The sequence below is a fragment of the Octodon degus genome, unplaced genomic scaffold (assembly GCF_000260255.1).
Source record: "Octodon degus isolate 3935 unplaced genomic scaffold, OctDeg1.0 scaffold00126, whole genome shotgun sequence".
NCBI classification, from domain to species: Eukaryota; Metazoa; Chordata; class Mammalia; order Rodentia; family Octodontidae; genus Octodon; species Octodon degus.
This window is the reverse complement of record NW_004524702.1, coordinates 1,424,691-1,439,342: the sequence shown is the minus strand read 5'-3', so window position 1 is coordinate 1,439,342 and position 14,652 is coordinate 1,424,691. Positions and strand designations below refer to the sequence as shown.

At 50.7% G+C, this 14,652-nt stretch overlaps 1 protein-coding gene across 9 annotated transcripts in view; it reads left to right on the top strand.

The window, feature by feature from the left end:
* The first annotated feature begins 4,438 nt into the window (after window positions 1–4,438).
* Ulk4 (unc-51 like kinase 4) overlaps window positions 4,439–14,652 on the top strand; it is a 380,871-nt gene continuing 370,657 nt past the window's right edge. For all 9 annotated transcript variants that reach the window (XM_023700793.1, XM_023700796.1, XM_023700795.1 and 6 more), the window contains exons 1-6: window positions 4,439–4,608; window positions 6,513–6,612; window positions 8,169–8,308; window positions 9,759–9,918; window positions 13,423–13,524; window positions 14,369–14,452. In XM_023700793.1, coding sequence (XP_023556561.1) covers window positions 4,471–4,608; window positions 6,513–6,612; window positions 8,169–8,308; window positions 9,759–9,918; window positions 13,423–13,524; window positions 14,369–14,452 — 724 coding nt within the window. In that variant the 5' untranslated portion in view covers window positions 4,439–4,470. The remainder of the gene's footprint in view (window positions 4,609–6,512; window positions 6,613–8,168; window positions 8,309–9,758; window positions 9,919–13,422; window positions 13,525–14,368; window positions 14,453–14,652) is intronic.

The window sequence follows — 14,652 nt, the reverse complement described above, 5'->3', positions numbered from 1 at the left end:
CGTAGTTTTCATTAGCGCGGGCTGCGCGCTGAGCGGGTTTCGTCGTGCGTGGACCTGGCCGACGGACGCGCCCGTCCCCGCGACAGTTCGGGATCTTGAGAGGTTCCGCTCGGGCCTGTCCGCTCTCCCACTAGTGCTCCTCACTCCGCTCTTCTCTTCTGGCCCTCTGGTGATCCTCTCCCTTCTACTGCCATTGCTTTTTAGATTCCAGGGAGAATAATTTGGGAGGTGAGATTTTTGTGATCCATCCGGCTTATTTTGTCGTACGTGTTGATCCTTTGTTTTTGGCAAACAACATAATTTATTTTTATTCTGTATTTTAGGGAAGGGTCTTCAGGGTTTTAGGGTCTCACTACTAGATCCGCCTATTTTCAGCCTGGCAAGAGCTGGGATTACAGGCACGGGCCGCCACACCCAGTCTCAATTGCCATCTCAGCAGGCCCTTGCGCCAGTTTGCAGGCGCTTTAATCCGCTGAGCTATTCGGCTGGCCCTAAACGACATAATCTAGTTAAAATGTTTTGTTTACTTGTTTATTGGTCTGTTCTTGAGACTGGGGCTCCCTGTGTAGCCCGCACTGGCCCCAAGGACATTCATGTTGCCCAGCCTCAGCACACGCTGCGGTCACAGAGTTCGCTGGGCCCGTAAATGACCTTGTAACGGGCCTGTGCTTTGCGTTCAGTTATACTGCTTTCCTGCTCTAACAGCGGGGTTGCGCTGTTGGAACAGGAACTATAAGGCCTTTTTATTTTTCCGTGTAAAAATGAGTTTTCTTATTTGAGGTGCAGCGTATTGCCCTTTATATTTTAAAAAAATCTGTAGAGATTTAACACAGTAAGGATTTTTGTTTGTTTATTTGAAACAGGGTCTTGATATGTACTTGAACTCACTATGTACCCCAGGCTGGCCTCACACTTGTGGCGATCTTCTTGCCTCAGCCTCCTGAGTGCTGGGCTCACGGCCAGGATTTCTAACCAGATAGCTCAGCAGTGTTAGCTTCAGCCCGTGGAACTTCTCACCTTGCAGAGCTGAACATCTGTACCCGTGAAATCCCCTGCTGTGCCCCTCTCTTGCTGCCTCCTGACAACCACTCTTTCTGGCTGCCTTGTGTGAGCAGCCTCATATAAGGGGCACCTGGCTTACCCCACTTCCTAGAACATCCCTGGGGCTCTTCTGTGCTGTAGCTGTCCTGGAAGGTCCTGCCTTTTTCATGCCTCCCTGATCTGTGCAGGGGATTGGTAAAGCCCACTTCTGGGGTCTCTGGATGGCCCCTGGAGCTGTGACCTCAGGGGGTCGTCTGTTGCTGCCCCTTCTGTCATAGTGTGTTCTGTTCTGCTCCTTGGCCGCCATGAACTTGGCAGCTCTCCACCACCACATTTGAGCCAGCCAGGAGTGAGTGCTCTGAGCCCTTGAGCCACATAAACTCTTGCCCTCTGTCCAAGTGGTGGGTGGTTTGTCCCAGTAATGAGACAAACTAGTGCCCTGGATAATACTCCACTCTGTGTGTGTAACCCTGCCTCACACATGTGTACATAGGTATACATATATGCCTCCTTGTGGTACTGAGCCATTGCACTGAGCTGCATCCCTAAGTCCTAATTATCTGATTATTGTTTTAAATCTTGAAATGGCTTGCTGAGTTGACCAGGCTGGATTTGAACTGTGGGTCCTCCTGCCTCAGCCTCCCAGAGTGCTGGGACTGTGACGCGAGGCTCTCCTTTTAGTTTTCTGAGCCATACTTTTCAGGCCCAGAGTGCACCTTGCCAGCACTTGCTGTTTGTGGTTCTCTGCCTTCGTGTTCATGCTGGTTTCCTTGGTGGTGTGAGACTGTGAGGTCTTGTTTTGATTTGCTTTCCCCAGAAATGAGTGGTGTGGAGCATGTTTCATGTACCTGTTGGTAGTTGATGCATCTTCTTTGGAGAAAGGTGGATCCAACAGGAAGTTCCTGTTGAGTTGGAACTGTTATGTGTTCTAGACATTAGGCCTCCTGAGACGTGTGGCAGTGAGTTGTCCACCTGGGTGCCTTTTTGCTCTGGCACTTGTGCCGTTGTGCATGGTAGCTCCTAATGTTGGTGTAGTTCCATTTCTGTCTCCCTCTGTTGCCTATGCTTGCGGTGGTGGTCATTGCCTGCTTTAGAGGAAATGAGGCATCACTTGTGTAATATGCAGCTCACCCCTTCCAGTGCACGGTTCAGAGGTTTTCAGTGTGGTCAGGAAGCTGTGGCCTTCCACGCTAGGGAAATCAGGACGTTTCCAGCACCCTCCAAAGAAACCTCAGCCCTGAGCTTGTGCTCGCTCATTTCAGAGGATTGTGAACATCTGTACCCGTGAAATGACCTGCTGTGCCCCTCTCTTGCTGCCTCCTGGCCACCACCTCTTGAGTGGCCCTATTCTGGCTGCTGGGCATTGGGTGAAATACAGGCTGGATCTTACTGCTTGGGTCATTTCTGGGCAATTTTTTTTTCAAAAAAAGGAAGAGAATGTGGCCAGTTTATGTTCTTTCCCGCTAGCTTTGTTGAGATACAGTTGGCAAATACTGCTTCTCACATGTGCCGTGAGCTGCTTTGCTAGTCCTAGGCACTGCGCTTCTGGAAGGAGAACCTCCTCAGGAGTCCGACAGGCATAATCCTATCAGAGACACTAACTTCTAGAAGGTGTTAGAGCACTTTGATAACATTGTACAGGGTGGTGTGTGGGGTACTAATTCTACTGTTCTTTAATTCTAGGCAAAATCTAGTCTGATAAAATATTATAGAAAAATCCTTATTAGGTCATGAAATGAAAAATAAAGGGCGGGTCAAGTAGCTCAGCGGAATAAAGCAGAGGCCCGGGGTTCAATCCCTGGGCCTGCTATGTCAGCGCCGCCCCCGAGGTGTGCTGAGCCGGCAATGGAGACTGGGCATGGGGGCGCACACCTGTAATCCCAGTTCTTGGGAGGCTGTGAACAGGGAGATCACTACGAGTCCCATCTAGTAGTGAGACCCTGAACACCATGTAGACCCTTCCCTAAAATACAAAAAAGAAAAAGAAAGAAAAATAAATAATGGCCAGAAACTTCAACTTGTTTAACTGTGTGTACTGTGTGTACCCCAGAATCTGAAGGGTGAAATGCTTGGTGAGAAACAATTCTTGATTCGGGACAGGAGAGAGCAGAGTTTCAGTAAGCATTTCAGTGGCTGTGTCCACGTCAGGCTTTGTGGTGGCTGTGGGGCTGTCACTGTGGGAAAGCAGTAAGAGCGCAGGCTGTGTGGTTCTGTCCCATAACCCTGAGTTGCAGAAGTTGGCACCAGGCGTGATGTGTCCCGGGCAGTGTCTGGAGCCCGCTGACCCCGAGTCCGGGTGTACTCGGGTCGCTGCACATCTCTGAGGTGCTGTCATGTGCATTGTTTCCTTTGCTGCTCGCGAGGGCTGGTGTTCAGGTGGGGCACATGTTACTCTGTCGCGCACACCCTGACTCAGTGTACCTGCTTTTTTTATTTTAAAGACAAACCCCAAAATTTCAAAGCAAGATAATACAGTAAGAATGGTTAATACATTGCATGTTATTATCTTTAAACTACTTTGCTAAAAAAAAACTACTCAGGGTGCGAGAGAGCATTTAAGTGTCCACATACTATTAGCACAAGCCTTCTTTTCAGTGAACTAAGAAGTGGATAGCATAACTGTCTTGTGTATGTATATATTCATTTCTTCTTGCCCCAGTTTCTTTTTAAACAGTTTGTTCCCACTCTGCAATATTTGTTGTACATCTTAGACCTTTCCTGTGTCAGCTTCTCACACGAGGGACACAATACAATGTGTACACATGTGAGTTTGATTTATTTCTTTCATGAATATAGTCTCTAGTTGCATCCGTTTACCGATAGAAGTCCTCAGTTTGACCTTCTTTAGGGCTGAGTAGTGCACCATTGAATAAACTACCACATCTTTTTTATCTGTTCCTCAGTGGATGGGCTTTTGGGTTTCCAAGATCTAGCTATTAGAAATTGGGCTGCTAGAAACATGGATGTGCATATATTGCTGTGGTATGTGGTTTTGGTTCTTCTGGGAAGATACCCGCAGGGGAATAGCTGGGTTGAATGGGACGAAGTCTCCACACTCATCACTCAGTACCTTCTGCAGTGCCAGGTTTCCATTGCAAAAGAGACATTAAGAAAGATTGCGAAGTAGAAGGAAATCTCATCCATTTCCTCAGTTTGTTACTTGTGTTCAAAATATCTGCTTTCATTTTAAGTTCTTGTTGGCAGGAAGTTGAACAGGGCTTCTTTTTGTTTGGTTTTTCTTTAGGTTTGTAAGCGTGGTGCCGGGATCCAGCACTGGTGGGTGGGGTTTGTGGATTTGCAGCGTTGTTAGGTTTATTTAGCTTGAGGTTTCTGGTAATGAGTCGCAGGCTGACTTGCTCTCCCTTGCTTGCGCCTGTTATCTGTTACCTGTAGATGCTGTTGACTGTTTGAGCGCCAGGTCGGGTCGGGATGGAGAGCTTCATCCTGTACGAGGAGATCGGCAGAGGCAGCAAGACTGTCGTATATAAAGGGCGACGGAAGGGGACCACCAGCTTCGTCGCCGTTCTTTGTACTGAGAAATGCAAGAGGCCAGAGATAACCAACTGGGTGAGTCAGGTGTGCCCCTCCACAGGGACAGGGGACAGAGGTGGTGGAGGACAGAGGCTGCAGTGGCTAGGCATCACCTGCCACATTTTCAGGCAGCAGCGAGCGCCCTCTGTTGGTTCAGCTCTGTCAGCTGAGTAGGCGACAGGTGGGTTCAGGCTGTTGGCCCCCTGTGGTTGTGTTGGGTACAAGGGGAACTGCTTGGGGTCTGCTCTGGCATTGAAGTATGAATGTGAAGTTTTCCCAGAGGATGCTGGCAAGCTTGGAGTAGCTATGTCTCTCCCCGGCCTGTGTCACCTGGGCCATGCCTAGATTTGTGATGGCCTCATTCCTGGGTGAGTGATAAGCCACCAGTTGCCAAGACTGTGGGGCCCCAGTGAGTGTGGAGGCTGGCGGCTTACAATACTTACTGGATGTCGGGCTGAGGAGCAGGTACTGCTCTCTGCACACCCGGTGCTGATATGCTTGCTCATCCCTGATGCAGGCAGAACAGCTCAGCACCGTGGAGAGGGTGTTGCTAATAGGGGCATTTGAGAGTGGGGGCCGGCATCCTGGCAAAGCATCCCGGGGTATTCCAGGGACCAGAACGGCTTGGGCCCTGGGCAGAGCCAAGCTGACGTCCAGAGCTTCATCTCTGTAGAGGGGAAGCAGTAGAGCCCACGTAGGCCTGAGGACTTACTGTGAAAGTGCACAGGGATCTGTGACAGGTGGGGTGTGGTGGTGCACGCCTGTCCCCAGCATTCAGGAAGGTTAAGGCAGGAGGAACACAAATTTGAGCCTGGCTCCAGGTATCTTAGTAACTTAGTGAGACCCTGTTTCAAAATAAAGAATTAAAGGGCTGAGGATGTAGCTCAGTGCAGAGGTCCTGGGTTCCATCCCTGGCACCTCAGGAGACAGGACTGTGTCTGCAGTTACCATTAGCATCACCCTGGTTTCCGAGTCCCTCTGGGCCACTTGGCTCCCCTCTGGTCTGCTGAGTGCTGCAGTTCCCTCACTGCTGCGTCCAGGGCCCAGGTGACATCTGTTGTCAAAGGCCAGTCTGAGTCTGTGGGTAGCCACCTGCTGCTTTGAATGTGGCCTCTCCCTGTGCTCACTTTGGTGACAGCCTCGTCACTTCCTGCCTCAATTCTGTCCCCAAGTCTGGCTCTGATCTGGGGATGTAACTCGGTGTGAGGAACCTGGGTTCAATAACAGGTGAACAAAACAAACTGAATCAGGGCTTTCTGTTCCACATATGGTTAGGGTAAGCTAGGCTATGACATTTGATGGATAAGGTGTTTCTAAATATCTGTCTGTACTTGAACTCACTATGTTGCATATGTTGGCCTTGAGCTCACCGTGATCCTTCTGCCGCAGCCTCCCAAGTGCTGGGATCACAGGCCTGCACCACCATGCCCAGCTTAATTTTTTTTTTTTTTTACAGTGTCTGGCTGTGTCACTAAGTTGCCCAACCTGGCATCTACACGTTTGACTTAAGATATTTTCAACCTGTGATATGCTGTTTAGGTGTGGCTTACGTCGTAAGTCAAGGAGTTTTACCATCGACAGCAGCTATTTCAATGTTTACCTTTTGAGCATTTGCTGGAAATCATTTTTTTTTTCAGTTTATATTTGTACAAATGTGTTTTCCATCTCCTGTGGTGCCAGGAATTGCACCCAGTGCCTTGTGCGTGCTAGGCAGGTCCTCTTACCACAGAGCTGCAGCTTCAGCCCGAATACGTTTTGTAGGGCTTGTACAGTGTTAGCATTTTCCTGTGTGATCAACCGTCATAGCCAGCCTTTCTACTATCTCTAAGTACATTTTCTTATCCATTTCCCTGTTACATATGCAGGTAGTTCTTACGTAGATGCATGGGTTTAAGAAAAAAATACATTCTTTTGAGAGTGCCTGGTGTGTGTTGTTACAGGTCCGTCTCACCCACGGAATTAAACACAAGAACATTGTGACTTTTCACGAGTGGTACGAGACCAGCAACCACCTCTGGCTGGTCGTGGAGCTCTGCACAGGTGAGCATGCAGGAGGCAGTGTGGGGAGAGAGGGCAGCAAAGCCTGTGGCCTGCGGGCCGCAGCTGCAGAGCCCTCGGCTGGCAGCGAGTCACGTTACCCAGCAGCCGAGTCAGGTAGCAGCTGTTGTAAACTAAATCCTCAATATTCAGGTTTAAGTACTGCGGCACTCTGCCGTGAACAGTGGGTTTGGGTTGCAGTTTGGGCACTTGGTCTCTAAACGCTCGCAGTCACTGATGGTGGGTGCAGACTTTCCTTTTATTTTCTATGGCAACTGTAAATAGCATCTGTATCATTCCCTGTGTTGACTTCAAAATCTGTCGCTTGGTAGGTACTGGAGAAAGGTAAAATAGGGTGCCGTGCAAAGGGAAGAATTACGTAACTGCAGTTCGGGATGATGCTCGGATGTAACGATGTAGGAAATATTTTAATATGATTAATTTGTCAAATGTTTCCCTGTAAAAGAAACATCTCAAGCCAACCAGCTGTTATTTAGCTGGTAAATTTGTAAAATGATCTTGGTTTCTGTATAAACGATATTTTGTGCTTTGTAAAAGCATAATATGCAAAGGACACAGATGGACCAACAAATGCCACCACCTTGCAGCAGTCAGAGAGCCTGGTGACAGATGTCGCCTCACGCCCTTTCCTAGGACTGTGTGCAGGGGGGAAGGTGACCGAATCTCTAGGTAATGTGCGCTTTGGTCTCAACACCTTGCAGATGTGACAGGAAATAAACATAACAAGTATCCCTGGGTACAGTTCTCGTCATACGTTGAGACTAACGAGACATCCGTAAGTCTTGATGTGTTTAATTATTTGCTGTATGTATTTCACCTGTTGGCATTTAAGTTAATAAACTTAATTATAAGTTGTTTGGACTCATGACTGGTTTGCGTCTTGTCTTTTGAATCAGTGGAAGGGAAGCATGTCTGGGACACAGTGTCCTGGTGTGAAAACAGCGTCCTGCTGTTTCCGACGCCGGCTGGGTGGGAGCTGTGCCTGCGTCTGATGCTTCCTCACCCTCCGGAGTAGACGGACAGAGCCCTAAACGTGCTTTCCTTCCGCCATCACAGTGATGGATTCCACCAGCTGGCTGGGACTAGGCTACTGTTAGCACCTTGACCTTTAACGTTCTCCGACCTACTTGGTGGCGCTGAGCCTGCCCTTGGCCTTTCTCCTCCTGGGAGGTGAGCAGAGAGCGGAGTCTGTGTCCTGTGCGGGGCTGCCGTCCTTTGCAGCGTGACCTGGATCTGCGCGTGCGTCATGAGTGAAGCTAGCGCTGGGGTCAGCATGCGGCGCTCCTTGTGCAGCTCTGCGCTGCCTGATCAACCCCTCGCTCCCTCCTCTCACTCACCTGTAACTGTCTCCTGGTGGAGCGGGCAGTGGCTGGTGGTGGGCACAGACCTGGCCCGCTTTGCCCATACATGTGTTTCCTCTGCCACCCTGTTGGGCTCGCTGTCCCGTTCACGTTCCATGCTCACGTCAGCCAGTGTCGACTGCTCAGACACCCTGTGATGTGGGTGGGTTTAGTGTGATTTTCATCAACTCTTTGCAGGTGGGTCTCTAGAAACAGTGATTGCCCAGGACGAAAACCTCCCAGAAGATGTTGTGAGAGAATTTGGGGTCGACCTGCTCGCTGGGTTGTGTCATCTTCACAAGCTTGGCGTGCTTTTTTGTGACATTTCTCCTGCGAAGGTAATCTGTGAATTGTGGTTTCTTTAACTGCTTGTGGGGTAGGCCAGATAGCTCAGCGGACTAAAGTGCCTGCTTAGGCAGAGCGCAGAGGCTGGGGTTCAATCCGTGGTGTGCAGTGCTGCCCACCCCCCCAGGGCACGCTGAGACAGACTGACACTGGGCGAGGTGGTGTGGGCCTGTAATCCCAGCACTCAGGAGGCTGGAAACAGGAGAATCACTCTGAGTGGGTCTACATAGTGAGACCCTGAAGACCCTGTACCAAATGCATAACAACAATAACAACAACAACAAAACTTTCTCAGAGGTGCTGTGTGCATGCGTGTGTGTGTGTGTGTGTGTGTGTGTAATGTCAGGTAAATACTCTGCCACTGAGCCGCACCCCAGACCCAGTTTGTTGTAAGTGAAAGGGAGGGAGTGTGTGGTGCTGTGCTGTGTTGCAGCTGCCCGCTCTGTGACTCAGGAAGTGAAGTCCCTCCTCCTCCTCGTGGGCTGAGTTCGCTGCTGCCATGATGTGTGGCCAGTGATGAACCCTTTCGTCCGTAGGAATCCGAGGGCTTGAGTCATGGTGCACATTCACGAGCCTTGGTTTGGCTTGCCAAGGGCATCCTTGGTGGTATGTGCGTGACTCCTGGTATCACGGGTCAGCAGTGTTCAGTAAGCTTAATTAACTAGCGTGCTTCTTGTGTGCTGGTGAATGAACCTGAAATTGGAAGCTCTTGGGGTTTTCCCTGGTCAAGACTGACTCTTCACGTCTCGGCCAAGTTGTGGAGTGTAAAATGCCCGCTGGCGTCTCCCTCCAGCTGTGGTTTGCCAGTAGCTGTGAAATTGTGGGCTTTGTCACCGGCGTGACTTTGCATGCTGGAATCATGTGCAGGCAGAGGTGGGTTGTGTTCTGTCGCCACAGCTGTGCCCTCGGGGTGAGGGCTGCGGGGGGGGGGGGGGTGTCTTGCACGGTGGATGAATGGCCAGGACACAGACCGCGGGGCCCCAGGGCCCCCACAGCTGCGGTGCTGCCCAGGGCTTGCCGGCACTGCGGACTTGCCACGTTGGAGGCTGCACCAGTAGTGCCTGGTGGACCGGTCTCTGTTGAGGCCACAGGGGGTTCCGATGCCCAGCGCTCAAGACACCCTCAGTGCGCTCTGTGACTGGAAGTTGAGGGTTAGTGTCAAACTTCATTTGAAAATGGGAGAGCCCACGTGACCCACAGCTGTGGTACTTCCTGGCATGTGTCAGCAGCCAGCAGATGACTTCTGGGCCCAAATGGTGTTGCTAGCCGTGGCACCTGACACGTGTCAGTGGCGGTTGTGAGCCTTTTCCCTGTGTGACTGCAGTTCATCCCGAGGTGTTAAGTAGTGTTCGCCCCCTTCCAGAGGCCTTTACAGGTTGCCACGGACAGATGTGTGCACTAAATCAGACTTGTCTCTGAGAGCCTGTGTCCAAATCCTCGCAGATACTTTTGGAAGGGCCCGGGACGCTGAAGTTTAGCAATTTTTGCCTGGCGAAAGTGGAAGGTGAGAACCTGGAAGACTTCTTCGCTTTGGTGGCAGAAGAGGAAGGAGGAGGCGACAGTGGCGAAAGCATAAAAATGAATATGAAAAACAGAGTCAAAGGTACGTACGTGGACCGGGAGCTGCGGGTCAGTGCTCCCGTCCTGGGCCACCACGTCTCGCGTGTTGGAGATGACGCCGGCCTTCTTGTTGCCCTGATAGTGTACTGAAAGTCATGGTAACCCCACGTTTTGGCAGAGGTGTAACTGTTCACACCCCTGGACACCCGTGGTGCTGGATGTGAGAAGCCACCGCACATCCCGTGGCCTGTGTCATGCCCTTTGCCCATTACTGACACTTGTGAGGGCCCTGCCTGGCACTCACTGGAGCAGTGTGGCAAAGCCGTGGCACAGGTGCCACAGCGGGCTCTTGCTTGTCATTGTAAGCTCCGGAAGGTCCCCGTCACTGCACTGGAGGCCTAGTGGGTAGCTTAGGGATGCCCTCTGGGTACTTCAAGAATGAGCTGGGGCTGGGGTGCGAACGTGATTGCAAATGTAAGAACAGTGTGGTCCTTGCTTTTGGCGAAGCAGTAGAGACCTTTCCTCCTCGAATCCCTGAGGTCCTAGGATACCAACATAGTTAGGCCAGGGGCGCTGAGGCCAGGTACAGAATGGGCACTGCCAGTGAGGGCAGCATCCTTGGCCCCGGTGGCCGTGTGTCCAGGGACGAGAGAAGTGTAGGGCAGAAGGGGCAGTAGGTGAACTGTGGCACCAAGGCTGGGAAGAAGGAGAGTGACTTTCCGGCCAGCCTTGTGGATGGTGAGATTTCTTGGGTCACTAGCAGCATCCTGTAGGGGACCGGCGTCCTCCAGGGTGACTGGCTCGGGCGGCGTTAGTGGAGCACTGAGTTGTGACCTACTCCAGCTGGGACTTCGTGGCCAGCGGTGCAGCTGAGGTGGGAGGACCCCGCGTTGCGGGGCAGCAGATCGGAGGTAAGCAGCAGAGCTCACAGGCGTTTCTGCTCTGGCTCACATCTAATGTCCCCACGAAGCCTTATGCACTCATAGGTGGGGCTTTTGGGAGGTGGCTGCATCTAGGGCATGTGACATTGGGATGGAGTGTATGTGGACTAGATCGGGTCCACTGCCTGACTTAGCGTTGTTCTGGATGTGAATAATGGCAAGGGCCATCCTGGATGACACTGTCCCACGCACACTCCTTCATGTCCCCATGATAGAGAGATAAGCAAAACCCCTCTGCTTCCCTGTGGCCTTTCAGGATTTACAGTGGGATCGTGGTGCCTAAGGAGGCCTGCAGGGAGCTAGGGGCTCCCACTGCATGTGGAGGAAACCTGGGTGTCACTCAGGTGGTGCCCAGCCATGGAGCCTGAGACAGTGGTGGGAAGGGGGCCGAGGAGCAGAGAGAGCAAGTCCCCGAGTCCTGCGTGTGGGTGGCACTGCAAGGAAGTGCTACGGGGTGCCGGGTCTGGGGTGTGCTCAGACATGGCCCTTGCCTGTCCAGCACAAGGTCCTGAATTCAACTCCCAGTACCAAAAAGAAATAAATACATAAATAAAAGGTGACTGGGGCCCACATCTACTTCCGCTTCTTACTGTGCCTGGAGAGGAGTGTCTACACTTCAGTGGCTGCCCTGCACATGGGGGTGGGCTGCATCATGGGTCTCAGTGCGGAGGGCTGGAAGTCCTCAGTGGAGGAAGCATTTCCGAGGCTGGTGTGGGCTGCATGGTTGACAGGAAGGGGCAGTGTGGGCTGCTGTGGTGGGCTGCACCTCCGCCTGCAGGCCTGTGTCTGGTTCTGGATGTGGTCGTCCCTGGTGGCCTCTCGCTCTTGTGGCTGCGTAAGCCAGCCTCGTTGGTGACTCTAGGTGGGGAAACCACTGCTGCCTTGACCCTGACACTGTGCCTGGCTGCACTGCTGATGTCTGGGAGTGGGGATGCTGAGGCTGGCCAGGTGGCCTCTCTGAGCCCCTCCAGAGGGCATGGTACTGGCGCTTGAACCCAGGGCCGGATGCATTCTGGGCCAGTGCTCTCCCTCCGAGCCATGTGCCAGCCCTTGGTGTCTGTCACAGTCTTCCGTTGTGCTCACTCACTTGACGTGTACATGCGGTGTTGGTCATGTGCTCTTGTCTGTGGTTTCTCTGCTCCTCAGTCCTGCTGGGTGCTGCGAGCTTGGCTGTGAGCGGACAGGCGGATGCCTCCTCGTGAGCTCAGGTTCTCGTCAGGAAGAGAGTCTGCACTCGCCTCCAGCATGCCCTGCTGCAGCCGCCGTGAGGGGCAGGAGCATGTGGGCTCTCGGCTCCTGGAATGGCAGCCAGGCCTCTGCGCTGTAGGCTTGGCTGCTGCTCTGGCTCTCACGGGCCCTGGCGGTGAGGATTGTGGGGAGGTCGCTGGTGCACTTGTGTCTCCAGATGCGAGGGACCGCTCACTTTGTGGAATGGGTGTTCTCCTTGGGGGTAGGGAGTTTGTAGGTAGGGGTAAGAAGGCCTTTGGTTTTGGCGGGGTACAGCAGCTGCCTGGGTGCCCGCAGGTGTCTCCCTTCCAGCTCTGAAGTGTGTGGCTTCCGAGTAAGGCAAAGTCCTGTATGAAGGGTGTGTGACACACATGCATGCCCACCTTGCACATGCCACTGGCCCGAGTGCCTGGTGGGCTGTGTGGCGGGGTGGCATCCAGCCCCTGCCACAACCACTGACATTGACAAGTGAGCAAATCACTTGAAGATGGCCCTGTGGTGCATCCCTTCCTGTGCTTTCGAGATGGCCTCTGTGTGCGTGGCCCAGAGGGCTGCAGGACTGGGCCCTGTGCTTCCTTTTTGGTGGACTTGGGGCTTGAGGCATAGATAGATCTTTGTTGGTAAGCCAGTGGGATCTCAGTTAATAGTTTGATGAAAGTTCTTTTTGTTTGGGTATTTTAATTGTGAGTTGATTTCATATTTATAGATATATATGCATAACAGCGTGTGCCATACTGTTCATGAAGGTGGATTTTCAAAGTCTGTTCATCTGTGTGTATTCTTTGTAAAATATAATCTTAAGATTAAAAAAACATTTTAAAGATGCAAAATGGTTGTGTTTGAGTTAATTTTCTCATTCCTGACATGAATGCCTGACATCCACAAGTTAAAGGAGGGATGGTTTGTTGTAGCTCACAGTGTGTAGAGGTTTCAGTCCGTAGATAGCTGGCTCCACAGCAGTGAGGGTTGGCAGAGGGGCATTGCAGAGGAGAAGCAGCCCATGGCAGGGCAGGCAGGGGCTGGCAGCAGGGAACCTTCTGGACTTACCCACCAGGATAAGGTGTGTGGGATGGTGTCACCCAGTGTGGCCCGTGCCATTATCCACACCCAGAGCTATGCTAAGCCAGGCAGTGGACCCGACCTAGTACCACACACCCTTGATCCCAGCAACACAGGCCCTAGATCAGCCACCTCCCAAATGCCCCACCTGCGTGCATAAGGCTTTGTGGGGACGCTAGATGTGAGCCGCAGCAGCGTGTGGGATTTTATCCGTATGTACATTTTCTTCCAGTCTTGGTTCATCTCCCCATGTGTTTCTCAGTAGGCTTGTGGGGTGTGATACAGATGCCTAACCGTTGTTCTGTGCACTTTGATTTTAGGCTCTCTTGTGTATATGGCACCAGAAATCATGAGGGGCGCGGACTTCTCTGTTACCACTGACCTCTGGTCGTTAGGCTGTCTGCTCTATGAAATGTTTTCAGGTGATTACCTTTACCTTCAGTGTAAGATCAAAGCTAGCAGAAACAAACAGTAGTGTCAAAAAGGTTATGTTGGCCCAGGGGAGATGGCTCAGTAGAATAAGTGCTTGCCTGGCAAGTGCAGGGTCCTGAGTTCAGTCCCTGGTACTGGAAAAAAAAAAAAAAGCTTATGCCTGTAGTTTACAAATATTTAGCTTATGTCAAAAGTCTACTTTTATTAAATTTTTGTATATACTCATTTTGGCTAAATTGCTTGTTGTAGTGGTATATGTAGGTTTGCAAGAGCTTTTAGACAGAAGGTAATTTTTCATGATATCTGGAATATTGACATGTGCCTAATTATTAAAAATTGGGTTATTCATAGAAATTCTTCAAAAGATCATCACATATGAATTATTGGAATGTGTTGAGTAGCACATGACGCCTTGGATTATGGTAGTGGTCATGTCTTGTGAGTTTGTGTGTCAGAGTAAGAACCTTTGAATTGGAGAAATATAAAAAATTTATAAAGCTGGCTGTGGTGCCGCATACCTGCGATCCCAGCACTCTGGAGGCTGAAGCAGGAGGATCGCTGTGAGCTCAAGGCCAGCCTGGGCTACACAGTGAGCTCAAGGCCAGCCTGGGCTGCATGGTGGAAACTGTCTCAGAAAGGAAAAAAAAAAAAAAAAAAAAAATCAGTCAATCAGTCAGTCAGTCGATATGTAGAGTCTCATGTATATTTTAGGCATTCAAAGATTGTAGTGACTACTTTTTCCTGTAAGTTGTGTAACTCTGAAATATCTGTAGCTAAGTTCAGAAATACTGGTGATAGTATATTTTGTAATTTTGCAAGTTAATGTGATTTCAGGAAAACCTCCATTCTTCTCAGAAAGTATTCCAGAATTAGTAGAAAAGATTTTACATGAAGATCCGCTGCCACCTGTTCCAAAAGGTAAGCTTTTTTGTAATAAGTTATTTTATACCTTTATGGATTGAAACTGTGCTTGACTCAAAAATCTGTTTTAATGATTCATACCTTCTAAAAGTTGTATTTTATGTTATGTTTAGTCCAAAATTGATACTTTTTTCTTGCTATTTTTCTGATACTGAAATTGAAAGCGAAGTATCAATGTTTTCTTTCACTTATTATTA